The sequence below is a fragment of the Cajanus cajan genome, chromosome 11 (genome assembly GCF_000230855.2).
Source record: "Cajanus cajan strain Asha chromosome 11, NIPB_CcT2T_4, whole genome shotgun sequence".
Classification (NCBI taxonomy): Eukaryota; Viridiplantae; Streptophyta; class Magnoliopsida; order Fabales; family Fabaceae; genus Cajanus; species Cajanus cajan.
Genome location: NC_138527.1, coordinates 35,472,452 through 35,499,842, shown reverse-complemented (window position 1 = coordinate 35,499,842; position 27,391 = coordinate 35,472,452). Strand labels below are relative to the sequence as shown.

Genomic DNA, 27,391 nt, shown 5'->3' with positions numbered 1-27,391 from the left:
AATTGGCATGAAAAATTGGATCACAAATGCATGATCAAAAACATGCACTTGTTTGGTTTACACTTGAAAAATTAAAAAGTAACTTTTCATAAAAAAGATAAATAAAAAAAAACTATTTCTTATTTTAATGCAGTGAAAAGTGTGAACTCTCATTTGCAAAAGTGTTAGAATCATAGTTGCAAAAGTGTTTTTTAAAAATTCAATGCACAAATGAAAAAGGAAAAAAAACGTTACTTGAAGTAAAAGGACTTTTAAGCTTTCTCAACTAAAATCCAAACATGAACTCACTCATCCTATTGAAACACATCATCATTCACATTCATGTATCAAAATTATGTTTTAGCATGAATGTAATGGATCCACACAACTAACTCACAAACAAAATGATAAAGAGGAGAAAGAGAAACGATTAGCTATTGTTTTATACCAGGAATTCACATACAAATATTTTTGCATTGATATGATATTATTCATTTTAAACTTAAATCCTTATAGATTTATTTTTTTTCATCATTCAAAAAGTTTTATACCAATAAAAATATTTATGTGTATATTAACTAATGTTATTTCTCTTGTTTTAAAGATATAAAACTTTGATGGTATCTCAACTACAAATTCACAAAGTGATCGAATGCCAATCATTTGTCCTTTTCAATAGGTAATCATAATCTTTTCAAGGACTGAACAAGAGGTTGCGCATTATGACTTTGCCATGAGCTTCAAGATCTTAGCCAAAATTGCTGACTCACAGCTATGCACCCCTCATAACAATAGCCCAAGTGTCCAACATGTGTTTTTTCATTTTGTTGTGAATTTAATTAAAAGATGTCGATAGATATGCCCTAGGTACATTTCAAATCTATGACAGCTATACAAAAATGATTCTATATATACTTTGTCCAAATCTTAGTTCTGTGCCATATCTGGGATGGATATGTATAGCAGTATGTATTTAGTTATTTAGTATATAGTTTCAAACCATAGCCAATGTATCAATATTTTCTTCTTTTTAATTTTGTGGATTGAATGATTTCAAGTATCTAACTGTTGTTAGAGACCATAGTTCTTATAGTTTAGGTAAGACACTGTAGGAAGCCAATTCTAAAAGTAAACAAGTTCCGCGTTAAGGAAAAATTCAAGAATGGAGGTTGAAGATTTTTATCAATTATGTATGTACTTGTCTTTGATTTTAGAAGTTGTCAGATTTTATGTATTAACTAGCTAGTAAGACTTTTTTAGAAAAAGAAAAAGTCAAATGAAATTAAGGAAACTACTACTTTACCCCATTGTCCTTTTTTAACTTAGGTTAGGTTCAATTGTGGTGGAACTGTAAAACAAATTTGTTTCATTACAAATATTAGAAAATCATAGACATAACATAAACCTAAATACTAAAAAAATATGTTAGTTGAAACTTGGAAGAACAAATAGCACGAGGCTCAAGAGGGAAAGGACGAAAATAAGTTACGCAACATATATCTACAAGTTTGAACGCAGAACATTGAGAATGCTAACACTCTTGGCTTTGAACTGAAGTGAAAGTCCGTATCCACCACATGGGGCAAGCTTATTGGATTAAGAAGTCCTTGTTACCAAGTTCAAGTTGTTTGAAATTTCAATTATTTGAATATAAGCGAATAAGTTAAGGTTGAAGAGTCTTACATGATTAAGATTCACTAATAATAATGTTTCTAAATTAATTCTATAGTAGAAGTGTCCACTCTGTGACCAGTTCTAGACACAATTGCTCTGAAATTTCTATGTGAATAGCCAAGAAGCATGCCCAAGTATGAGGTTGAAGTTAGTGATTACAAATTACAACCGTCTCGAAATTAATTTTATCAATTACTTGGAGAATGCTACATATTCACTGTTAAATGACTTACCCGTTTGAAATAAAATTGTTTCAAACAACAGCGTGACAATTAAATCGACATATTTTTTGTAATCTAGTTTTTTGAATGTGAACCTAAACCAGGGGTGTAAATTAGAAAATTTGTATCTTATCTTGGATAAAACAAACTAGCATATACAATGGGATGAAATGATATCCAAGAGAGAAATCTTTATCCTCATTTTGTTTTTGTTGTTGTCGTCTTCTTAAAAGCTCTTTGCTCCTCTGGCTCTGGATTACAACAATGACAAGAGGTATAAGGAAAAGGTTAAAAAAAGCATATATAGATGAAAACGTTGCAAAGATGGTCCTAAGCTATGTGGTGGTGGACTCTGAAATGAGTAGTGGGTCGTTCGTACTCTGTACTGAGGCAATAATGCTAATATGACGTGGTGTAACCGCAACAGTAATATTTGCAAATTCGCATGCAGTTTGGCGCACGAGAACCAAAAGCGGTGGGAGAAACAAGGGACGCATATACTATTTAGGTTTCCACTTCAGTTATTTCATAATGTACTTCTTTTTGTGTTAGGTTCCTTTCACCACGGAGCTATTTTTCTAGTTATAGAAAACATTGGTAAAGAAAAATCGTAACCTTAGGTTCCCATTATACGCCGTTGATGTTGAATGAGTGACATGTGCATGTCGAGAGCACAAATATCTAGCTAGCAATGTTGTTCAAGAATTATTGATTAGAATTTTGGTGACATGCTCGACTCAGGATTGTCAATATAACCAGCATCAACATCTACATCAGCATGTTGGCAATGTATGGAAAAGTAGGTGTAGGATAACATATATTTGTATGGTGGTCGATGTATAAGAAAAAGCAACGAGGTACAACGTTTTTTTTTTGTGTTTCTAATGTTAGGAATCCATCATATATCAGAATTGGGACGTTCACATGATACCAGTGCCACATAAGTAGAGGTTTACAATTACAATACTCAAGTAATTTGGGCTGCATTTTAAACCACAGAAAGTGTTGGAGAAATGAGAGTGATCCTATGCAGAGGTAGGTAGTCCTTTGTTAAGATTGCCTAGTGAGTATCGAAATTTGTAACACAATGAAAGCATGGAAATGTCCACGGGAGGATTAACTTTGTAACAACAAGAAAGCGTGCTAGACAGGGTTATATTATATACATCATGGATGAAGTCACCACTTTTTGCCCCGTAATCTAAATCCATGCATCATAGAGGAAGTTTAAGAAGATGTTCACTTTCTCAACAGTATCTGATGCGGCAGACAAGACTTGCTTGTCTTCCTTAAGGAGTCACAATCGAGTGCGAATCATGTGATTATTTCTCTCTTTAACTAATGAAGAGAAAAAAGTTCAGCTATTCCCAACCTACATGTTTGAGCTGTGTTATCAAAATTTTCGATAAACAGATTTCTAATTTTATTTAATATTACATTCAAGTATTTAAAGATATTTTGAAATATTTCATAGATTATGTTCATTAAAAAAAAAAAGTTGGGTGAAGATTTGATATTCTCCCTACCTTTCACTTCCCCCCAAAAAAAAAAAAACAAAGTCATTTATCAACACATGCAAAAGGCACAAAGTGTTAGTTAATAAATTGAACAAACATTTATGTGGTCATTACCATCGCGTCATCATTTCATATGGTCGCTGATGTTTTGAAGTTCCAGAATGCCTGATAGTTGTTATAATTTGGATAAACTTCTATATAAAGAATTAAATATCTAAAAGATAAAATGAATTAAGCTCTTCTTTTTAAGTCAAAATCAACTTATATATTTCAGTTTTATAAAAGCTTTTAAAGAAGTTAAATAAAATAACTTCTATAAAAATTATGTGTAAAATTAATTTTAACAAAAAAATTCAATTTTTTTACCATCTCATTTTATTCTTCATCAAGTACTTATGGACAGGATAACATAAACAATACCCAACGGGACAAGAGGCAAACGCAACAAACTAAGGGTGTGTTTGGATATCCCTTTCAAAGCATGGGAATGTGTGTTTTTACTTTCCAATGCATGAAATCTAAAAGCAACAAGGTTATATTACTTTGAAGTAAAAGGGGTTGAGTTGAACTCAATTTTTATCCAAACACACTAAATAGGTGAAGCAAACATCCTTATTACTCTAAAAATTATCACAAATATAGATGTCATTCACATCAACAAACTAATATTATTAACCGCAATATCAAACCTCTCATTGTTGAAAAACCATCTTATTGACATGGAAAACTGCACATAAATGTTTAAAAAAAAAAAAAAATACAACTTTGGTACAACAAAGATGACCAGGAACCTCCTACGTGTAAATAAGGATATGACCGTGCATGCAAGGAAACTCGTGCATTCTATAGCTACAAAAGCTATTCTGCAATGAGTTCAACCTTTTACCTGGTTCTGCCACCATTCCTGGACGTTGAATCATCCGTTCTAAGAGGCTGCAATTATCCATGCCTGATATTAACTTGTATAATTCACTTGTCCGAATAAATCAGACAGCAAACTGTTTCAGGCAACCCGACAAAGCAGCAAGTCGCTAAGCAATCTATCTTCAAGCATCATGATCTTAAATTGGCATGGTACACAGATTAGCCAAGCAAGTCCCTGAACAAGTTAGGATTCTGACTTGAGGGGTTCACACCCATCTGCCTCACTAGTGCATCCTTCTGCAAAGAGTCTTTAGCATTTGAACCCTTACTAGATTGGGGCAAAGGCGTCACAGTTGTGTTTCCACTATTAGCTTTCACAGCTGCATTTGACAATTCAGATAAAAGATTTACATTATTCCCACTCACAGGTATAGAGTTGCCGCCACTGGCAGTAGTCTCCGCATAGAATGTCATAATATCAGGGGCGTTTGTAGCAGCACCTACATTATGATCTGTTGCAGAATTAATGCTTGAGTCAAGAAGCCCTTCCAATTGCTGGAATGGGTCCACAGGGGGAGGAGCTGTAGTGACAGCTGGTTCGCCCAAGTCAAGCAAATCAGGAGGAGGTGGTTGATGAATTGTTTTTTCCATGGCTGCTTCATTGGGTACAGTAGCACTTGCATTAGATTTTGGAACCTTGTGACTAGTAGATGATCTTTTCTCAGGTTTAGTTGAACCACCAAACAATGAAGCAGCAAGCTTCTGCTTTTCCGGAGAAATCTCAACAGGTGTCTTTCTTGAATCATAACTATCACGTACTTTTGAATTGACAGCTGTAGTACCATTCTTTGGTTTTTGGGAAGAAAAATTTAAGGCAGGGGCAGATGATGCTGCAGATGAATACGTTGAATTACCCCATTTCTTCTGAACGCCATCAAGTTGTAGCTTAAGCTCTGATGTTGATCCCACTGATGAAATATGGTGGATCTCCCTGGAAGACGATGCCTCAGGTACTGGATTAATGACTGCTGAAGATGCAAATGAATCTGGAGTAACTTTTGGTTGCATTGGAGGCTTTGGAATTTCATATGCCTCAAATCTTAGACCATGCTGCAAGGATTCCTGATGATCTTGACTTCTGAAATTGTTCATATTACCCATTCCAGTGCGCACATCCTCAGGAATATAGGGTTGAGCACCCTTCTCTAGAGACTGCTGAACATACCCATTGAGGAAAGAAAGATTTTTATCAACCTGCGTAATAGATTCAGTATGTCAATACTCATGCAGCAGAAAAACATGCATTATTCCCAAGCACAACACTTGCTAGTTGCTATCATTTAGCAAAATGAATTTGTAAACTAGAAACGAAATTGCTATGCAGTGCATATACATCAAAAACAAAATAGCTGAAAATTTTTGTTTTTGACACAAACTAATCAAGAGAATAACCAACAATCATAAACAAACCAGGATAAAGATCCGGAAAGAACAGAAGCTCAAATCTCAATTTTTGCTAAAAAGAAAACAACATTGCATTTTTTCTTGTGAACAAGATAAATGTCACCAAGCAAAGCAATGATAAAGCAGCCATGAGAAATTTGCATACAATGTATTCCAATCCCAACAACCTTCATGCATTTTGTTCCCCACAATATATGGTATACAAAAAATCCAAACTGATCCGATATTAGATTATGAAAACCAATTTTAGAAAAGAAAAAAAAAATCAATTCACTTTGCAAAGACATTTGTTTAACCGATTCAATTTTATGAAGTGGATTGACCTGATTCAGTTTTTTGAAAAAACCAAATCATATATGCGTATAAAGTGAATAATCCAACTGCACCAAACTGTTCCAAATTAAAAAAAAAAATCCAATTCATTTTTTTCAAAAATAGAACCAACCCTCTTTATAAAAATGGTTCAATTAATTGGTCTGTTTTTATAAAATGAATCAATTCGGTTTGTATTTTTCAAAAATCCGATCCATGAACTGCCCTAACAAAAATATTTTGGATAATCAAGTAGCATTTCAATTTCATATCAGTTATTATGCAAACACAAGGCAGAGCTAACCACAATATCATCCTTCCCCATTAAAAAGAAAGAATAACACATCAAATTAGGAGACTTAAAAATACTAGATGAACTCCTTTAATACTTACAGTGAAAAAAAAAAATATAATGTTATTGCAAAGCTGTTTTTCCTAAAATTGAAGTCTTGTAGTTATTGTGTTGTTTTCATTAAACACCTCTTGATGTCAGAGGTCCACTACTTACTTTGGTTATGTTGTGTATATGGGTTGGAGTACCCCTTGTATTCCTCTTATTTAATTCAATTTTGCTTAGCAAAAAAAAAAACAAAAATCAGGGGCTTATCAAATAACTCAAATTTCAAATCAGATGTTAAATATGCTATCTATCTATCTATGTAAATTAGGATCTGTCTATAGACATTGATTAATTGCAACAGAAATATATAAGAGCACAGTGAAAATGACCAAGACATTATAAAATGAGAACAATTCAGACACTGTTCCAGAAACTAAGTGTTGAGTTGTAGAAAGTTACATTTTATAAACTTGATTTGATTTTATTATGGTGTTTGCAGAGGGGAAGTATTTAATTAATGAATTAAGAATAAACTAGGCATTTCAAGTCACAAAGGAAACCATGGCACCTATCAATCATATAATATCCATAAAATTGTTGGAGTTGTTGCAGTAACTGAAAAACAGGACGTAGAAGAAAGCAAGAAAATCTTATCAAAAAACACCACACTAATGGATGCTGAAATTTGGTTCATTTAAAAGGCTTTCCTTGACAAGTTTTGTCTCATGCACTAAACACAAAATAAAAAGTGTGCAAATTTGGTTCATTTAAAAGGTTTTCCTTGATCACTTCTGTTTATTGCATTAAAGACCAAAAAGTGTGCAAATAACCTCAATATCTTCACAACTTGCATCTCTTGGCATTATTGTTTCAACAGCTTGTGCATCCAAACCTATAAGGACTTGCAATTCATAAGCACGTTGCTGCAAATCTGTAGAGTGGGATGCCAATAATTCTTCAATCAAATATTGACACTGCAAGTAGACAAGAAAGAGTTACTACTCGTACCAATAAAGGCATCAATCAAATTTAGCATAAACTTGTGGTAAACTATAACAAGATTTTATTTTTATGGAAATCCTACCCTTATGCAAAAAGGCTTTTGAAATTAATCTATCAATTACTAATTTACAATAGTGAAAATGGTAATATTAAATGCTGACTCAATAATCCTATTTATATTAATAATTTGATCAAGTACTAGTGTATCATTACAACTATAAGTTTGAGCACACTAATACAATAAGACAACTAACTCTAATTAAATAAGTTAATACAATAAAATTAGGAAATAACTCCTACTATTGCTTTCTTAATTAGATGGTTAATTGATTCCACAATGCACTCGACATATTACAAAATAATTCAAAAAAGTATTCTAAAATATTTTCAAGATAGTCTGTCTGATATATTCTAACATTTTTTATCAGAGTCATCAGTTGAGCCTGAGAATCTAACACTGGCTACTTCATAGAATCAGAGAATCATGTGCTTGGAATTCATATATAACTAAAGAAAATATTTAAAGGTAATTTATACCAAAAATAAAAAAATTATGATCTAATGTTCATATTCCTCAATGTCAACTTTATTATGCAAGATTATCAATCCAAAAAAATTACAAATCAAAGAAAACAAAATTTTATGGGTCAAAATAGATATGTGAATGACACCAACATCATTCATGCAATTGACAATACCATTTGTACAATTGGAAAACACCTGAGAAAGACTTCTAGAAGACTATCGTATTGGGGTGAAATTCTTTTGTATGACAAAGATGGGGGCATACATAGCATACAATATATGGGATGGTCTTCATATGGCCTTTAAAATTCAATCATTCATTACTATGACAAAGTACGTGAGGCAGAAAAGATTCATATTTTTGACCTAAGGTCTGAAGCATATACCTCAGGTAGGATATCCACTTTCCTCCGAGCTACCACTTCAAATGCATAAATTTTCATCAATGCTGAAATTGCATAAGCCTTCACAAAAGCAATAAATTAGTTCCAATATTAAATTGTGCAATAAGACAGACTAAGATTAGAGCAAGACATAGGATGCATATACAATAGAACTAATGATAAAAAAATAAAATAAATAAAAATAAAAAATAGCTGAATGATATTGTGAAGTTTACAAAGAAAACTTATCACAAAAGCAATAAACAAGTTCCAATATTAAATTGTGCAAGCAGAAAGATTGAAATTAGAGCAAGACATAGGCTGGATACATTAGAACTAATGATAAAAAAAAATAGCCGAATGATATAATGAAGTTTATGCAGAAAACTTATCACCATCAACATATAAACTACATAGTCTATTACTAATGCTAGAAACATAACAATAAAACACATAGCATATTATTAAAAATACTTGTCATGTAACTGAGCACGCCCATGGCAAAAATTATTGCATGCTCGCCTAAATCATTCAATCAGGATTCAGGAATGTAATGTAATGTAATGGAACATAAGACCTGTATATCCATGTATTTCTCACATTAAATTATTAAGCTAAACAACACACTACTTATTAACACAAGCAATGCATAGATTTGGAACAGAAGCATTTAAAGTATCAAGAAGTGAAGTGAAGTACTTTATTGAGCATTGTCATAAATGGCTATAGCAGAAAATGGCAGAAAGCCAATAATCTGCTATATCATATAGCAAATAGCATTGTGGACAAATAGAAGAAGTCACATAACAGTTGAAATGTATGATATATATAGATACCAAATTTTATGTGAATGGGGGAGTGGGACACTGAGACTAAGTGGGGAAAAAATTACATGCAGTCTCACATCAATTTCTCAAAACAGAGACACCCACAACAAATGCTGCAATTGCAACACCTGTAGAAACCACAAAAGCCATTTTTGTGGAAGATACAAAGGAATGAAATAGCAATTGTGGATTTGAGGGATTATGCAATGCAATAGTGCTATCACACCGCTATAGCCACTATTTAACAACAATGTTATTGAGACTGTGAATTAGTTGGAAGAGAGAGAGGATTTAGGGTAGAAGTAGAGCAAAGAAAAGAGAAAAAGTATAACAACCCTCATGTAATTTGAGGAACTTCTTAATAAAACAAGGATGCATTTTCTAAATAGAAAGGAAAGTTACATAATAAAGCTTCAAACATAATCATGCCTAATTTCAAATCAATAACACATTACTGTGATACACTGATACTGATGTCAGTATAAAAGCAATCATAAAATACTACAAAACATAGTTTTCCCTAAATAATGTGTTTTAACTTTTTCCCCTTTCCTTATCAGGGAAGTGTTGGTTTCCAATAAATACCTTAACATTTTCATCATTAGAATATGCCTCTGCAATGTCACATAACTTCCCGCTGATATAGGAAGCAGAATACTTTCCATCTGCTGTTCCATATTCCCCCAGAACCCAACAGATGACCTGCAATCAGTACTTAAAGTTATTCTAACAAACAGAATTAATTTCTTCGCAATGTAAAAGGCATAGAGAATTCCAAAGCATAAGTGGGACAGAAAGTACTTGAAGAAACACAGATGGAAGCTTTGGCTCTCCAATAATTTGCAAATATGACTCGACCTACATGAAACAGCTTCCATTCAGGAACATATTTATGCACATGTTCACTTTCATGGTGGACATATCAAACAAACCAGCACAATTATCGAAATAACATACAGCAGATGATCTCAACTGAGTATCTGCAGCATCATCGTCCTCTCCAAATCCTTCAGCAATCAACCGCGTCAAATTATGTGCCACCTTAACATTAACAAGATCTCCAGCATGCTCAAAAACTTTATTCATGGTCTGCATAATTAAAATACCAGATACTATTATGTATCAATGAATATATGTGAAAATTAAATAAAAATGTAAAATCAATAATAATGAGCAACTATTTCAATTACCTGTATAAACCAATGATTACTTGGTGCAAATTGCTCTGCAAGTTCCACACATCGAGATGCTATATAGGTTTTATAATGGTCATCACTTATGCTAATCATGTAATCAATCATTCGGTCAACAATCACTTCCACATTGGAGGACTTAGTCATTTTGTATAACAGTTCAAAAGTTTTTCGCTTCAGGCTATCATCAGGGTCCTGGCATCACATACGTTGAATTTTAATCAGAATTCCAAATTCAAGCATGATCATAAGAAACTGTGCACAGAAATACAACTATGTGAAGAAATGGGAACATTGTGATGTTACATGATAGACGTAATCAGGGTATTCATGCACAATTGTATGGACAATATTACGCCCTGTTACCAACAAAATCTTAAGCTTACAAAATTGAATAGCTCATCAATATGGTTCATTACAACTTCCAAGGACCAATGGTAATAAATTACTGATTCTCAAGAATCAGTTCTAATTGCAAGTTTACATAAACTGACAACAAAATCTGATTGGTTTCATATATAACTGGGTAAGGACAGGCGAGTAAACATTTAGTGGACCCATTTAACAGATTGTATGTGATATACCATTGCACAAACCAGCATTGAACTTGGAAAAATATCAACAGCTCTACATTAATGAAAGTAAAGATTTAGACTTGTTCGAAGAAGAAACTTTAATTAAAACTGAATCCTGAAACCAGACTTTGTAATACATGTTACTGTCTCTATAACAACTGGTGCAAGAATCACAATAGCCTTATGGTTTAATTAAGTTTCTTTATGCACTGACAAACATTATTTCATTCTCTTGCCATAATGCATGTCGCCTCTTCTCAAAGAATTTCTACAACATGGCATTCAACCAAGGTGAATGGTCTACAATACCAGCACGAAAACAACATAGATTCGACAACACTGATCATCATTTGGTTTGCACTTGCAGACTGAATATGAAAATATGAAGTGAAACAAGCATCGAATGATCTACACCAAAGCTAAATGGTTTCAACTTTATCAAAATTTACAACACATTCATCTTTATGATGAATATCCCTCTTCCTCACCTCTAAGCAGTCAATGACGGCCAATTGGTGCTGTTCTGCAATATGTGGACTCAACTTTATCAACCGACCAAGGGCATCAATGCCCATGTACTTCAGATTATGACTGTCACTCTGCCCACATAACAACAACAACAAACAAACAAACATGCATCAAACAATAGCCAAATCCACAAAAAGCATGTTTGGATTCACATCAGTGGAAGCAACAATTAGTTGCTTTAGCATCAATTTTGATTTGATTCTTGCTAAAACGTGGATCATGAATGCGGAACCAAACATGCACTAACACAACTCGAAACACATTTCACCAAAAAAAACAAACCTTCAAAAACTTTGCAATCACATCCGCAGCAGCCTCTAATAACTTAGGGTTAGGAAATATAGAAGCAACACAGCATATACACTCATAGAGAACAGCGTTCCCTATGTTGCTCACGGAATCACCCCTCTTAATAATATCGCCAAGCACAGTGTACATGTGTCCACTAGCCTGCTTGTCGCCACTTCCCAACAATGCAAGAATTTTCAGCAACTTAATCTGCACATGCAAACACAACAAGTACAGGCAAAATGAACGAGCAACAGTAGAAAAGGCAAAAACACGTTGAATAGAAAACTAACCTGAATGAACGGTGCAGGCATTTGGTGATAATCGTAAGTCTTCGGCAACCTCCGTTCCGCGACCTGTTTCAGAATGCTGACGAAGCTAACGACGAGGTCCTTGTAGGAGTCGGCGTCATCGGAAACGAGATCAAAGAGAGGACACAAGGAAGCGCCCATCACTCCGGGATCGTTATCGGAGAGGCGTTTACGGAAATTGGACAACAGATGCGAAACGGAGGACGGAGACTTCTGGTAGAACCGGTGCAGCGCCATAACGGCCTTTTTCCGAACGGCGTCCTTGGCGTGGCTGAGAAGCTCGACGACGCGGGGGAGCACGGCGGGGATGGTCTCCTCGTTGATGAGCCTGCAGACGGCGTTGAGCGCGGCGCAAACGACGAGGTAGTTATCCGAGGCGAGGTCCTTCTGGATTGTGTTGACGATGAGGATGATGAGGTCGTGGTTGTCGCTGAGGAAGAGCGTGACGGCGAGGTAGCCGGTGCGCTTGAGGAGGAGCGCGTCGTGGTGCGTCATCTTGACGGCGTGGATGTAGCCGAAGGAGGCGTCGTGGCCGAGCATCTCGACGTAGAGGAGGCGGATGATGTACTCCTTCATCTTGCGCTTGGGGATGTCGGCGTCGTTGATGCGGCGCTTTAGGGTTTCGATCTCGCGGAGCACGATTCGGTCCTCCTCGGCCTTGGATCGGGCCTCGCCGATGGACTTTATGAGATCCAGAAACTCCTTGGATTGGCCTTGGGAGCCCATTGCTAGCTCCCTGCCAAAGCTCTTCAACTGCTCCACCTTGGATGCGAAGGAATGCCAATTATACAAGAGAGAGAGAGAGTGAGTGAGTGAGCGGAGGCAACACACGGCGTCGTTACCAGGCTCCGGGTGTCGGAGATGGAGAGACTGATCTGCACACTCTTGTCCGTTTCTGTCAATATTACACTGCGGGCCCCCACCGGTTAAACTGCCTCGGATCGGGTCGGGTCGGGTCGGGTGGGTCGGCTCATATCAACCAACCTTCCCTTCTACGACTTGTACTCATTCGCGCCACTCATCTTTTGATTCACATTTATATTGAACAGTTTTTAGATTTATCGTTAATTTTTTTCAAATAAAAAATATAATTAATAATTTAAATTATGACATCAGGTTATTTTATTTTATACTAAATGCTACCGAATTGACGATAAAATTTACTTATAGATACTAATGAAGTAATAATTCTGCGACAACAAAATTTCCGGCTTTTGTTCATTCTAAATCGGGATTTTTTTTGTGGGAAAAAAAATTGACTGGAGTAACAAAAGTAATAATAATTCACTTCCTATGGTGCCATTGAACAGGGTAAAAAATAAAAATGCACGGGTTTCACGAGGGATAGAACAAGCCAACGAATAGAGAATGAATGGACCACCCACTCCTATAAAACGACGAGTTTATAATAATTTACTAAAGAGTGGTTTAAAAATATCAATTAAGAACTTAATATATAAAGAAATATTATAAAAATATAATATAAATATATCAATAATTAGTATTATTAAATATTATACGTGTTTTTATATAAAAAAATATTTTAAAAAAAGTCACATGTTACCTAAGCGTCCACACTTGTTAAATAATAATTTATAAATTCTTTTAATCAGCATGTTTTTTAAAGATAAAATTACGGCAGCATAGGTTAAATAAGATAAAATATATTATTTTATCTTATTTTAATATGTTCAAAATTTTCGTATTATTTAAGAATTAAGATTAAGAATGATTTATAAAAATATCATTTATACTTAATTTATTGATAGTCCAATTGTTGTGTATATATATATATATATATATATATATATGAGTAAATTTTTTTTTAAGTATCATATTATTTACACTTAGTAAACTTTAAATAAGGTTTTTTCTTTTAAATCCTATCTATTTTCGTCAAGCAAACAAGAGGTGTTGGGATCGTACTCATGAGAATGGGTCTCGTGGATTTATTGTAGTGTGAATCCACCTATTTGTCCCCCTCACATGTGATTATGAGATTTGAAAATAATTTTATTTTTAGTTATATTAAATCATTTTATTTAAATAAGGTTTATCCATTCAATTCCTATCTATTTTCATCATCCTTATTCGTTGTTGATAAGATTTTTTAACATAAAATATTTTGTACTTACTGTAGTGTTAATCCACCAAATTGTCCCTTATGTGTGCAATTATGGAATTTGAAGAATAATGTTTATTTTAGTAACATTCAATTATTTTATTTTTTTTATTTAAATGAGACTTATCCAAAATACAATAGTACTAGTTCTAAAATGATAAAATGGGTTTCTTATCCTTAAAAGTAGTGTGGTTGATTGTAATATCATAGTGGTAAGAATGTTAAGTTCTTTGAGGATAACCTCCCTTTGAAGTCTAGTACTAGTTCTAATCAACTTTCACCTCTAGAAACTTATAGTGAACTTGTGTTTGAGGACTTAAGGACAAGTAAGAGACAAAGGGAAAAAAATCTTTAGGGCGATTTTTATACTTATCTAGTTGAGGATGTTCCTATAAATTTCTCATAAACTATTAGTTCTTCAAATGCAAATTTTGGAGAAAAAAAGCTATTTGCATTGAAATTAATTACATTTAAAAAAATATACATGGACTTTAATGGTCCTACCTAAAGGAGCAAAATTAATGGCCTGAAAGTGGTTCTTTAAGAAAAAGTATAACCTTGATGGGTCAATAGAGAAATACAAGGCTAGTGATACATCAAATGAATGTAAAAATCCCTTTTTGAATAATGATCTAAAGGAGGAAAATTATATGACTCAACCTGAATGGTGTATAGTTCCTAATCAAAAGAATAAAGTGTGCAAACTCTTAAAACCATTGCATGGTTTAAAACAAGCACCAAAACAATGACATGAAAAATTTGATCAAGTATCACTTGGTGATGGGTTTACTTTTAGTAACACTGATAAATGTGTGTATACCAAGTTTGTGAATGATAATTGTGCTATCATATGCTTATAAGTAGATGACATGCTTATTTTTTATACTTGTAATGATATAGTTTTCAAAACTAAACATTTTATTGCATTTAAGTTTGATATGAAAGATATGGGTGAGGTAAGCATAATTTTGGGAGTTAAAGTTGTAAGGAGGGGTAATAATATTTTACTATCCCAAGGGCATTATGTTGAAAAACTTCTTAAGAAATTTAATTATTATGATTGTAAGTTTGTGATTTACCCTTTACAACGTTAACTCCAAACTAAAGAAGAAAAAAAGAAGTTTCTTTTACTTAATCTTGGTATGACCAAATTATAGGGAGCTCGTTGCAATTGATGATTTTTTCTAGACCTGATATTACATATGCAATAGGTAAACTAAGCAAATATATCCATAGTCTCAATCAAGACCATTGGGAAGCACTAGCGAGACTAATGAGATACTTGAGAGTTACCATGGATTATGTTATATTTCCTACTATGCTAGAAATGTATAATGATGCTAATTGGATCTTTGTTTTAGATGAGACAAAATCCATTAGTAACTACGTGTTTACACTTGGGGGTGGTGTGGTTGGATGGAGATTAGTCAAACAATTTGTTATTACTAGATTAAATATGGAGTTAAAGTTTGTAGTTTTAAAGATGACTAGTATTGAGGTTGTGGTTGAGAAACTTTTTTTTTGCAAACATTCCTTTAGGAATGAAAGCAATCTCAAGAGTGTCAATACATTGTGACAATCAATCAACAATAGCTATAACTAAGAATAAAACATACAATAGAAAAATTAGACATATACAACTAAGGCATAATATGACAAAACAACTACTGAAGGATGAAACAATTTTCATCAGTTATGTGAAGTCAGGAAAAAACTTAGTAGATCTTTTATCAAAACTCATATGAAGAAAAATGATTTTTGAAAAATCAAGAGAAATGGGAATCAAACCAATTGAAAACAAACAAATGATGGTAACCCACATTTGTGACTAGAGATCCCATGAATGAGGTTGATATTTATTTTAAAGCCTTAGTCCCTTCATGTGATGTGAGAAAGTGCTAAAATTGCATTAATAGAAGACAAGTTTTATAGTTAAGCTTAAAATGTGAAAGCTTGACGCATTATAAAACTTTTAATGATTTTCGTAGTTTTTGAGTGATATATGATTTACAACAAATACTTGATAAAATGACCTATATGAATATCAAATAAGGCCACTTGCACGAGATATTGACAAAACCTCTAAAACACCTATAAAAATTAAATTGACAAATATTCATTTGTAAATGAATGATAACTAATTTAAAATCAATTATTTATAAAATGTATTGATTTTAAACAACATATTTTAGAATGAAATTATTTTAATATAATCTCTTAAATTTATGGAACCTAGGATATGTAATAATATAAATACTACACGTTTCCATAAATTTTTTAAACTATATTACTATTTTATTTATTTTAATTAAGGATTATCATTCAACAGTATAAATAAATCCAAGTATACGCATATATAAGTTTAATATTAAGATTGTTAAATATATATTTTTTATAATAAGAATGTTAAACACAGTCTTAGAAAAATGTTACTAAAAATTTAAGATGTTACAATTATATATATATATATATATATATATATATATATATATATATATAGATAGAGATAGATAAATAAATAGAAAGACATTAAACTACTTTGGACACTGGATATCTTGATCTACCTTAATTATCTAAAAGCAATTCAATTATTTATTAGCGGTTGATTGTAATGCAAACTAACATTTTATCAAGTTTTTTTCTTCTTATTTATTTCACCAAGTAGATCATTTGGTATAAAATGATTTAGGATTTAGGGTTTAGGGTTTTGAGTTCAAATCCTGTATATATAATTATATTAAATAATTTAAATAATAGTTTTATTATTTATAGTAATATTACTTTATTCGAACATGATTAATTTTGATAAAAGATACATGAAAAAGAAATAAATTCAAATATAAGCATTAAAGCATTTTAACAAATCATACACATCCTAGTTAACTTAATTGTATATATTTGGTGAAAGCTTATATTTGAAGGAGAATGTGAGAGAAGGAAAGCCCGCTTATTATCGTTTAGCAAATACTTGGTATGTTTTCTTTGTCCGTTTTAGTGAGTGTTTGCGATCCATAATACTTTGGCGCTCGCTCAACTTTTCACAAACGCAACACCCGCGCGACGCAACGCAACGAAAGAGACAACCATTTAAGCGTGCCTTCGATCGATCGAGCGAGAGAGAAACCCTAATGCTAGAAGCCTAACCTAACACCTCCCAAAATCTCCCTTCATTTTTCCCTCCATCGTTGTCTTCTTCTCTTCCAGAGTGATCGCGAACCTGTTTCCGCTTCGATTTCGAGCCACCGCTTCCACGCCACATGGCGAGTGAATTCGGCGCCAACGCTCCTTCATCTCCTTCGTTCAATTCCGCGGAATCATATATTGGCTCCTTCATAAGCTTGATTTCCAAGTTCGAGATTCGCTACGAGGGCGTTCTCTATATCCTTAACCTTGACGATTCCACCATCGGCTTGAAGAACGGTACGTACGTTTACCGTTAACGTAACGTCCACTTCCGTTAAATGTGCATTCAAATCACCTTATATTTCGTTTTACGATTATCGATCATGCCGCGGTGCTTTGGATGAGAAATGTTTGAATGATGGTTTGATTATAGCAAGTTAACGTCTCTTTGATGATTCAATATTAGCTTTGGTATTTGAAGTGGAAAAGAATAAATTGTTTGAGCGTTCGTGGTGCTTCTATTTGCTAGAAATGAAATGTTCAAGCGAAGATATTAATAAATAGAATGCTTTTTTTTACTGGAAGTTTTAGCCAGGAGGAATGTCATCGAGTATGTTTGGGCCGATAATAGAAATCGAACCCAATATAATACGTAATCTGCTGCTCCAGACTATTGCTGTTTTGTTGCCTTGCGAGAATTTGCTGACAAATACGGCTGTCGCGGCCACAATTGTGGTTGTGAACACCAAAATAAAAAACCTTGATGTTGCAGCTGGAATTGCAGTTGCTAACCTTTTTTAAAATCTTGGTACTGATTTTATGCCTAAAATGCTGTTGATGGATGGAGATTGCAGAATTAATAGGCTGATGATGACATGATTTTTCCTTCTTTTTTATGCATAATGTTGGACTGGGAGCTACTCTCATTATTCTATTTCCTAGGGCAATGAGTAATGTAGAACACAATCATGTTAACTCATAGTTATGTCTTTCGATAATTTTGCATTAGTCTGATATTATAACATTTTAGACCGATGATATTCATCAATTTGTTATCTAGACTCTACACCTTTTGCGGGGGTACGCTTGAATTTCCACCTCTATGTGTATTTTGTAAACCTGGAAAGACAGGGACCTTACCTATGTTGATTTCTTTACATTATGGAAAACATGGTTTCTTGTCCTGATAAACTAAAAACATTACCCCTTCCATATCTCTGTTTCCACTTATGTTTATTAATTTTTTTTCCATCATAAAAAAAATGCCACTCTCTCTGGTCTTTTATATAAGAAAGTAGAAACAAATGAGTACACTTTTTTTGTCCTAATTATAAGAAACAAGTACCTACTTTAAGATGTATTAATTATTAATTTTTTTTATACTCTCATGTAAGTGGATGCATCATTGCAAAATAAAAAAATGGAAATGAAAGAAAAGTGTGGGGATGAATATAAATAATAAAAAGATATTGGAACATAATTTTGGAAGAGATGATGGGGGCACGAGTTCATTTTGGCCACAATACTAAAAAATGGAATCCTAAAATGTCACCTTATGTATATGCAAACGTAAGGGTATTCATATTGATACAATAACAATATAAATTACACTCATTGGTGGAAAAATTATCTCTTGAATTAGGTTTAGTGCCATTTAATGCTATCACAATTTAAACCAATCTATTCAAAGGGTATTTTTGGAATAAATTTAATTATACGACATTAATGAAAACTAACCATCTTAACTGTTAACTACTTTTATTGGTTTTGATTAATTAGTTATTTGTTTCTTATATAATGGACCAAAGGGAATCATGCTAAAAGATGCTTGCAACAATGCCTTATGGAAAGTTGGGCATTTGTATATATCAGCAGCATTTTTTAAATGAAGTAAATATCATAGTTTGTAACTCTAAGATGAGTTTATTATGTGGCAATCCTAGTGTAGTCCCATTCTCCTGAAAGTTGTAATTGTTCAATGTGAAAGTTTCTTTATAACATGGAAATCCTTGTGATATGAGATTGCAGTTAGATCCTATGGAACAGAGGGGAGAAGAAAAGATGGTCCACAAGTTCCTCCAAGTGAAAAGGTTTATGAATACATTCTTTTTCGAGGAAATGACATTAAGGTAATTGTAGCAATGCTATTTAATTGATATATAATCTTTTACTATTAAGCAAACTAATCATGTGGTTGTACAATTTTGATTATTGTTGTGTAGTATCTAACCTCACCTAGTGTAATAAAGCTTGTTTATGTTATTGTATTCATGGTTGTCAATCTTGAGTTACAACTCATAATAACTATCGAGTTTACGAGATTGGTCTGTTCCACCTATACAACTCAGAAGCTCGTTTTTGAGTAATCTCGAGCAATCTCATCTCCTTTGGTGCTAAAAGCAAAAAATTAGTCTTTTCTTAGTTTTTTATTTGTTGTCATTTTAAGAAATTGTCTTGTGTGAAATTCTTCATGATTTGCTACTAAACATTGCTACTTTAATATTGTCATTTGCTATTTTACTTTAATATGAAATTGAAATGTTGAGTTATTATGCTATAAGTATTATAACATTTTTTTTATATTAAGTAAACTCTTACGAGTTTACTGGGCCTCAATGTGATTATGTAAACTCTCGAGATTGATAACCTTGATTGTATTGCTATTTTATATCTTAGTTTCAAGGTTCTAGTATATAAGTATATGTGATTTTAGAGAATAAAAAGATCTTTATTTTGGTACATTAATTGGAATTACATGATGAGATTATATAGACAGAGATGATTAGAAAAAATCATAATCACCTTGATTACAAAATAAATGTAAAGATAAGATAAGGAGAAGAAAATAAAGGAGAATCAAATCAGATTTGAATAATTTGATATTGATCTCATCTAACTAAATCTCCTATAATAAAATGATATTGCTTGGGAGCAACAGGATCAACTTCTTTTATCTTGGTTACAATTGTGGATGTCGTGCAAAATGTTATTTTGCGTAATTAGTTGCAAATTTGCTTGGCAACCATGGGATAAAATCCACACCTTTCACTCGCATACGAATGTGAAAGTGCGACAACTTCGAATGTATCTTCAAAGTGCTATGCTAGAGAATTGCACCATTTTTGAGTACCTTTTCCACATTCAGTTGCTTGTCGATGCTCTCACAGCCATTGGAAACACTATTTCCTCTCATGAACAAATTGATGTGATTATTGAAGGACTTCTAGAAGATTATGGATCTTCAATCTCTCTTATCAGTAGTAAGGTTGAATCTTTGGTGATTGATGAAGTTGAGACGCCTCTTCTTGCACATGAAGCGCGGATTAAAAAGTTCAAGAAGTCTGGAATTTCATTGAATCTTGTTGAAATTCCTAAATTGCAAGTTTCTTTGCAGCTAGAGGCGAATGTAGCTATAGTGACTCTGACCGACACTTCTCAACAAGGTTACAAACTTACAATAATTCATCCAATTCGACTGGGGAGGTGAATTTCTACCTTTTACCACTTATCTATCTCAAATTGGTATCATTGGTTGATTTGTCCTCATACTCATCACCAAAATGGTGTAGTTGAACACAAACATAGTCACACAGTGGGCCTTGGGCTTACTCTTCTTGCTTAGGCTTCATTACCCCTTAACTTTTAGGATCTGGGCTTGCTACTGGTGTTTATCTAATTAATAGATGCCCTATACCCTCACTTGATTTTGCTATACCTTATCACAAGCTGTTTGGATAATTTCTAGATTACAACTTTCTTTAAATTTTTGGCAGGGTTTGTTTCCCTTTTCTTCGTACCTATAAGAATTAAGGTCAGATTTAATTGATTTGGGTCGAATTTGATCCAATTAAGAAGAAAAAAACCAAGCCAACTTAAATGGTCTGGTTTGAAGCATTAGTTTTATCGAATTGACCCAACTAACAAACACCCCTGCCAACTTTGGGGTAATAAGGTTGATTCTTAAAAAAGGAGACATCCATGGTGTGGTAAATTTTTCTGGTTTGGGAGAATAACATTTGTACCCTTTTGGTGAGGAGAGTAGTTGAGGAAGATACATTTGATGAATTTCAAGTCAAGTTTGTTGTGATGAGGGCTTAGGTTGTGGACATAGGCTGAACATCCAAATATTTTCAAAGGAATGGTTGGAAGGTTAGACTAGTGGTGTGTAAGGTTTGGAAAGTGGAGAGAGGGGTGTTAAAGTTGAGGATTCGAGAAGGCATCATGTTCATGAGGTAAGTTGTGGAGAGGACAACTTCTTCGCAATGTTGGTTTGGTACATTTGTTGCTAACTTGAGAGTATCTACACATCATATTAGGCTTGATGCCTTGATGGTACATTTGATACATCTGTCTATTCTTTCTCTCGGCGACCCCATTCTCTTGAGGAGTATCTACACATGAACTTTGGTGTATGATTTCATGTTTCTGAATGTAGGAATTTAGTGTCGTGTAATAGTACTTTCTTCCATTGTCACTCATAAGCACCTTAATTCTGCTTTGAAATTGTGTTTCCACTAGTATGAAATAACTCAAATATTCTTCCAACCTCTGATTTCTCCTATATTAGGAAAACCTTGGTGACCTGTGTGTGATCGTCAATGAAGGTTACAAATCATCTTGACCTAGTGACATTGCTGACTGGTGATGGTCCCCATACATCACTATAAATTAGGAAGAAAGCTTGAGAGAGTTTATAGGATTGAGGTGGATAAGAGCTGATAGTATGTTTGGACCATTGGCAAACTTCACATTGATACAACTTCTGATTTTTGTTGAACAATGTGGGAAACAATTTTTCCAAGTACATAAAATTTGAATGGCCTAGTCAATAGTGCCATAACATCACATGATTTTCACTAGTTGGAGGAACTAATGCACAAGAGTTGGCCTTAGGTTTTGTTTCTAACTCTTCAACTTGGAGGAGGTAGAGTACAACACACTCCTTAGCATTGCCAATTGTCTTCCCTAACTCCAAAATCTGAAATTCACATAGGTTAGGGAAAAATTTAGTGACTCACTTCAAATCTCTTGTCGGTTTGCTAATGGACAACACATTCGAGTCTAGTTTAGGCACATAAAGGATTGAATTCAAGGTAATGCTTTGTAAGATAACAACTGAACCTTTACCTATGACCTTAGATAGAGTACCATCAACTATCCAAATTGTGTAATTATTTGGGCATGGAGAATAGATTTTAAACACAGTTAAGTCTCTAGTCATGTGATCTGAGGCTCTTGAGCCAATGATCCATGGCTTTGGTTTTCCCTTGCTAGTATTTAAAGCATGCCAGAAATTAACTTTTTGTGCCACTACAACTATGCTACCTTTGCTGTCCCAACTTTAGGTTTGTTTCACCTTTGAAAGCCTATCATGATTGATCCAACAAGTGTCCTTAGTGTGACCTAGTTTCTTATAGTAATTGCCCATTTTTCTTTTGAAATGGATAAGGCTGGTTACCCCTTGCTGCCATTGTTGGGTTGATTTTTCTTTTAATTGGTCACACCCATTGAGTGTTGTTATGGCAATTCAATTTGTGGCCAGTGATAGAGAGAGCAAACACTTTGACCAAACTGGTGGTCAAACCTTCTGGCTTTTTCTCTCTCATGGTTGGCAGCTCTAGGTTAGGGATGGTTTAGATTGTGCTATGATATCATGCGGAAATATGTTGTATCTTTCTCTACTTGGGAAAAGACTCAGAAGAGGTACAAATAGTATACAATGCGATAAAATATGTGACTAATCTAGTCATGAAAATCAGGGAAATTATTCTCCCTATAAATGCCGTATCTAAATAAGGAAAAAATATGAAATAAAAACTGATCCTATTTACATTAAGTTCTATAGTTGCTGTACAAATCAGAATTGAATCAGAATCACATATTCTGATTGAAATGTGCTGAACTCCAACAATTAGTTAGGAGGGGGTGTGGTTGATGGATATTTGAAAGTTTGTTGGAGAAATTATTATGAAATTATACAGTGAAAGCTAGCTGACTGAGGGTTTGATCAATTGATTGATTGAATCTCTGTTTTGAGTTATGCTAGTCGTATAAATTCTACCTCAATGGATGGAGATTAAGTTCTATATGGAGTGTTGTTTCTCTCTTTTAAGTTTTGCTCGACATATAATTTCCACCACAACTAATAAAAAATAATTTCTATATGGAGTGACATTTTGATAACTTAAGAATGAACAAATCTAATCTGATAGTCTGGAATAAATAAGAGTAAAACCAAATGGAATGGACTCCACAAAAGAGTAATCCAAAGCTGTTGACTTATTTTGTCTTTTGATATTGTAATTGTAGGGTGTATTTGTATACGTGAGTCTCTATCAATAGCAATAGAACAATCATATTGTCATAAAAACTTGTCCCATATGCATGCCAACTATGCTTATCTAAGGTGTGCATGTTCTTATGAATTTCACCATTTCAGAATTTGCAGGTCAAGTCACCCTCAACATCTGCTAAACCAGAAGAGAAGAATTTTAGGGATCCAGCTATTATTCAGGTACCTGTGTTGAAGGACAGCACAAACAGAAAATTGTATTTTGAACATATCTACTTACGAGTGACTTTGCTATTTCTTATAAGTTATTTTTCTTTTTTCCTTCCCAGTCACAATATTCTGGGGTGCTAAGTTCTCCGGTGGCCCCAGCTGGTGGTAGAAGCTTGACAGAATCAATTCAAAGGCAAGATTGCCCTGCTATATCCAGTAGAGCCTTTCCTGTTGGGTTGGCTTCTCATCAATCTGTAACTCAGCCGGCCCCTTCAAATTTATCTGCTGCTACTCAGGTTGCTAGTCATCCATCTTTTTCCACAGCAATGTATTGGCAAGGACACAGTGGGACATCTAGCAATAGTTCTCATTCTCTGCTAAAATCTAGTTCTCTTCAACCCCCATTGATGGCAACATCCTTAGCTGTGCAGAATAAGATGCCAAATGCAGAAACTCAGGTACCTGCACAAGGGGGATGGGCAGCTTTATCAGAGAGTGGTCTTCCTGTATCTTCTGTCACAGCTTCTAGTCTTGTAAATCTGACTCCTTCACCTCCTCTTTCCTCTTTAAAATTGTTTGATTCTCCTGATTTTTTACCCCTTTTGTCTACCAAGACGCCTATGCCATATTCTGCATCCATGACTTTTGATGGATCAAACATGCCTCAGTTTTCTTCACCTCTCCAAGACATAAATTCTATTACTCAACTATCTGGAAACATTTGTCCTGACCCAAGGCCAATCCATCCTCGACATTCTGTCGATCATTCTGCTTCGTCATTTGTTGATTCTACTTCAGGTCCCTTGCCAACTGCACTGCCTTTGTTTACCCCAGATGAACTTGCACATGTTAGAGAACAATTATTTACTTACGCAAGTGATTTTAATTTTAATCAGAAGGATATGGGTTCTCTGTCTCTAACATCCTCTGGTTCCTCTGCATTAATGCCTTCTCCAGCATCTCAGGCACCACTACTTCCACTACCAACTGTGGTGCAAAAGGTTAGAAAATTTACTCATGCTCTTTTTGGTGGTGGTGCAGGTTGGGTAGGGTAGGACAGGATATTTTTGTATGTCTTATTATTGGTCTGTTTTTGAAACCACAATTGCATGCAAATTGTTGTATACAATGAGTTTCTTAGTGCTGACTGGAGTATAAAGAATAGTTTAAATTTATCAGAAATGGCTCAATGTTACATGCTTTTCTGTCATTTGTAATTTTAATTTTGTTTGGACTTTGGATTGAATTGAAGATCTTATGGGATGTGGACGGGAGCTGTAATAGATAAGGATATTCTTACCATTAAACCTGCAATTCTGCATTCGAGGGATGGAAAAGAAAAGAAGGAAATTTCAGAGACTTAAAATTTCATGTCTTGCTCATAAACCAAATTAACAGACTACCATAATTTTGCTTACTAGGTTGTGCCTGTAAAATTTTGCAAAACTTCATTGTTCTCTCACTTCTTTGGTCACTTGTTAACAACTTAACATGAAATTTGCGCAAAATCATCAATTGCACTTTTCTCAATTTGTAAAATTTAAGCAGGAGTCTGTTTGTTTCATGAAGGTTACTTCCTAGAATGTATAGAAGAATATTTCTTGTTTTCATAGTCGCATCTGGAGTGGAAGCTACATTTTTTTTTTCTTTTTTCAAAATTAGGCATAAAAATAGGTATTTAATTCAATTTTTTTGGGGGTTGCATGCATCGTAGTCTTATGGGTTTTTGCATGTGCTAATTAATTATCAGGGCAAACAACACTGCTAGCTTTTGCAAGTGCCAATTCATTTCATCAATTTGGATAGATTTTCATTACCTGTATAACTTAAAAAAAGACATGCATGATGCTCCTACCATTGAGGGTCAAATGTATATAGCCTCTTACCTTGTGAGCAGAGAAGCAGTTTCCACAACTAGAAGCATGTGATTACCAGATCTAGCAAACTGTGGCAAATAACTAATCTATTTAAATATCATAATAATTATTACAGGGGAAAATATTTAAATTTAGTACTACTATATATAATTAATTATAAAATGAGGGCAAGCCTTAGCACAACCATAAGGTTGTGGTCTTGTGAGCTGGAGATCACAGGTTAAAGCTGCATATATTCACCTCTCCAAACCCCACTAAACTCATGTATTGGCTCCCTTTTTCTATTTATTTATATATATTTATTTACATATGTGTAAATATTATAGTATTAGTGTGTTGATTTTTGCAGCCTCAATACACAGCTCCACAATTCACTGAAGAATTTGATTTTGAGGCCATGAATGAAAAGTTCAAAAAGGATGAAGTATGGGGTTCTCTTGGAAAGGCAACAATAAATATAGAGGGAGTGCAGCAGGATAATGCTTTTCTCAGTTCTGGTGACAGAGAATGTCATGGAATGATACAAAACCCTAAGGTAGGACTCAATGTTTTCATTTGATAAGAATTTCCTTCTTTTTTGAAAGGGAAAGAGTAAAAACAAAGTTGTGTAGCATGTGATTTTTGGCACTGTAAAGCAAATTTTGTTTGAACTTCAATAAATCTTATATTCTTGCCTTTCCTTGCAGTCTGCATACAAGAAAGATGACTTCTTTGACACAATTTCTTGTAACTCTTTGACTCGTGGATCAAGGAATGGACAGAATCGTTTCTCAGAGAGAATGAAAGTGGATACTGAGGTCTGCAAACACATTAAGAACTGAAATTGCTGGGTATAAAATTATCCTTAAACTACAATGTAATATTAATGTATAGTTTATTTGTTTCCTTTTCAGACATTTGGAAATTTCCAGCAGAGGCCTAATTTTAGTCACGGTGGTTATGGTGCTGGACGGGGTGTGAATTTCAGGGGCTCATATAATTGGGGAAGGGGTTATAGCTACAATGGAAGAGGGCGTGGACCAAACTTTCCTTTCTAGTGCTATCCAGATTTCTGTTTACCTCATGTTTCCAAAGCTCCCCACCAATTTTGCCTATGTTTGTTGTGTGATCTTTGGCTTTATGTCAATGATGTTAACATGCTTTTGGAACTTTCATGCCTGGATGCTGGAATGTCAAACTTACAAGTGACTGCCATGTTCATGTATATTTTTGGACTCATGAGCTGGTGTTTGACGTTTCAAGTAATTACTGTTCATTATTCTATATAGCAATCAGTAGCTAGAGGAACTCCCTACTCTTATAATGGACCAATTTTCTCTTCCCCCACCCTCTCCTATTAAAAAGATGGCATCTTTTGAGACGTACATAGCCGTTGCTCAGCATTCCTAGTGACCTTAGTAGAGGATAAAAATTCATACTGTATGGATTTATGCTTATGATAACTTTTAAATGCTGACAATTTTTTTTTTCTACAATACAATATATATCCCATGGTAATGTTGCTTTTTTAATAATTTGGGAATCGAATTAAGACGTTTTCTGAACATCTATTTTTCTAGCTTATTGTACCAGGACCATATTTGTATGTGCCTCTTTTTGATATCTAAGGAATTCTTTTACGCCATTGATTTTATCATAGGTTATATTTTGGGTAAATGATTTTCTAGCTTATTTTTACATCTCCCAATCACCTGCGAGAGTGTTGGTGTTGATGATGAAAAGGAGGGGGACAAATAGAGGTGATTGAGAGAATTTGAGATGTTT

The 27,391-nt window shown here is 34.0% G+C and overlaps 2 protein-coding genes across 3 annotated transcripts; one reads left to right on the top strand and one right to left on the bottom strand.

Moving 5' to 3' along the window:
- Nucleotides 1-4,039: 4,039 nt before the first annotated feature.
- LOC109806888 (AP-4 complex subunit epsilon) lies at nucleotides 4,040-12,940 on the bottom strand. The gene is made up of 10 exons (XM_083066808.1): nucleotides 11,986-12,940; nucleotides 11,687-11,902; nucleotides 11,365-11,475; nucleotides 10,299-10,496; nucleotides 10,066-10,197; nucleotides 9,910-9,966; nucleotides 9,694-9,810; nucleotides 8,285-8,362; nucleotides 7,202-7,345; nucleotides 4,040-5,509 (listed from the first exon to the last, which is right to left on the bottom strand). The coding sequence occupies exons 1-10, from the start codon at nucleotides 12,727-12,729 to the stop codon at nucleotides 4,475-4,477; spliced, it is 2,832 nt and encodes a 943-aa protein (XP_082922934.1). The 5' UTR covers nucleotides 12,730-12,940; the 3' UTR covers nucleotides 4,040-4,474.
- Nucleotides 12,941-17,053: 4,113 nt separating this feature from the next.
- On the top strand, nucleotides 17,054-27,171 carry LOC109808630 (decapping 5-like protein). Of its 2 annotated transcripts, none has more exons than XM_083067091.1 (7): nucleotides 17,054-17,545; nucleotides 19,277-19,377; nucleotides 23,697-23,762; nucleotides 23,870-24,751; nucleotides 25,977-26,162; nucleotides 26,314-26,424; nucleotides 26,521-27,171. In XM_083067091.1, exons 1-7 carry the CDS (start codon nucleotides 17,383-17,385, stop codon nucleotides 26,662-26,664), a joined length of 1,653 nt encoding a protein of 550 aa, XP_082923217.1. In that variant the 5' UTR covers nucleotides 17,054-17,382; the 3' UTR covers nucleotides 26,665-27,171. The 2 variants fall into 2 exon arrangements, with proteins under 2 accessions (XP_082923217.1, XP_020227279.1); XM_020371690.2 differs by having other exon boundaries at nucleotides 23,688-23,762.
- Nucleotides 27,172-27,391: the final 220 nt, after the last annotated feature.

Coding starts and splice junctions, on each gene's coding strand:
- LOC109806888 (XM_083066808.1), bottom strand. CDS start 12,729: ATGGGCTCCCAAGGCCAATCCAAGGAGTTTCTGGATCTCATAAAGTCC. Junction 9,811..9,909: donor TTCCATCTGTGTTTCTTCAA/GTACTTTCTGTC, acceptor TACTGATTGCAG/GTCATCTGTTGGGTTCTGGG. Junction 7,346..8,284: donor AAGTGGATATCCTACCTGAG/GTATATGCTTCA, acceptor GTCTACTTGCAG/TGTCAATATTTGATTGAAGA.
- LOC109808630 (XM_020371690.2), top strand. CDS start 17,383: ATGGCGAGTGAATTCGGCGCCAACGCTCCTTCATCTCCTTCGTTCAAT. Junction 23,763..23,869: donor GGGATCCAGCTATTATTCAG/GTACCTGTGTTG, acceptor TTTCCTTCCCAG/TCACAATATTCTGGGGTGCT. Junction 26,163..26,313: donor GAATGATACAAAACCCTAAG/GTAGGACTCAAT, acceptor CTTTCCTTGCAG/TCTGCATACAAGAAAGATGA.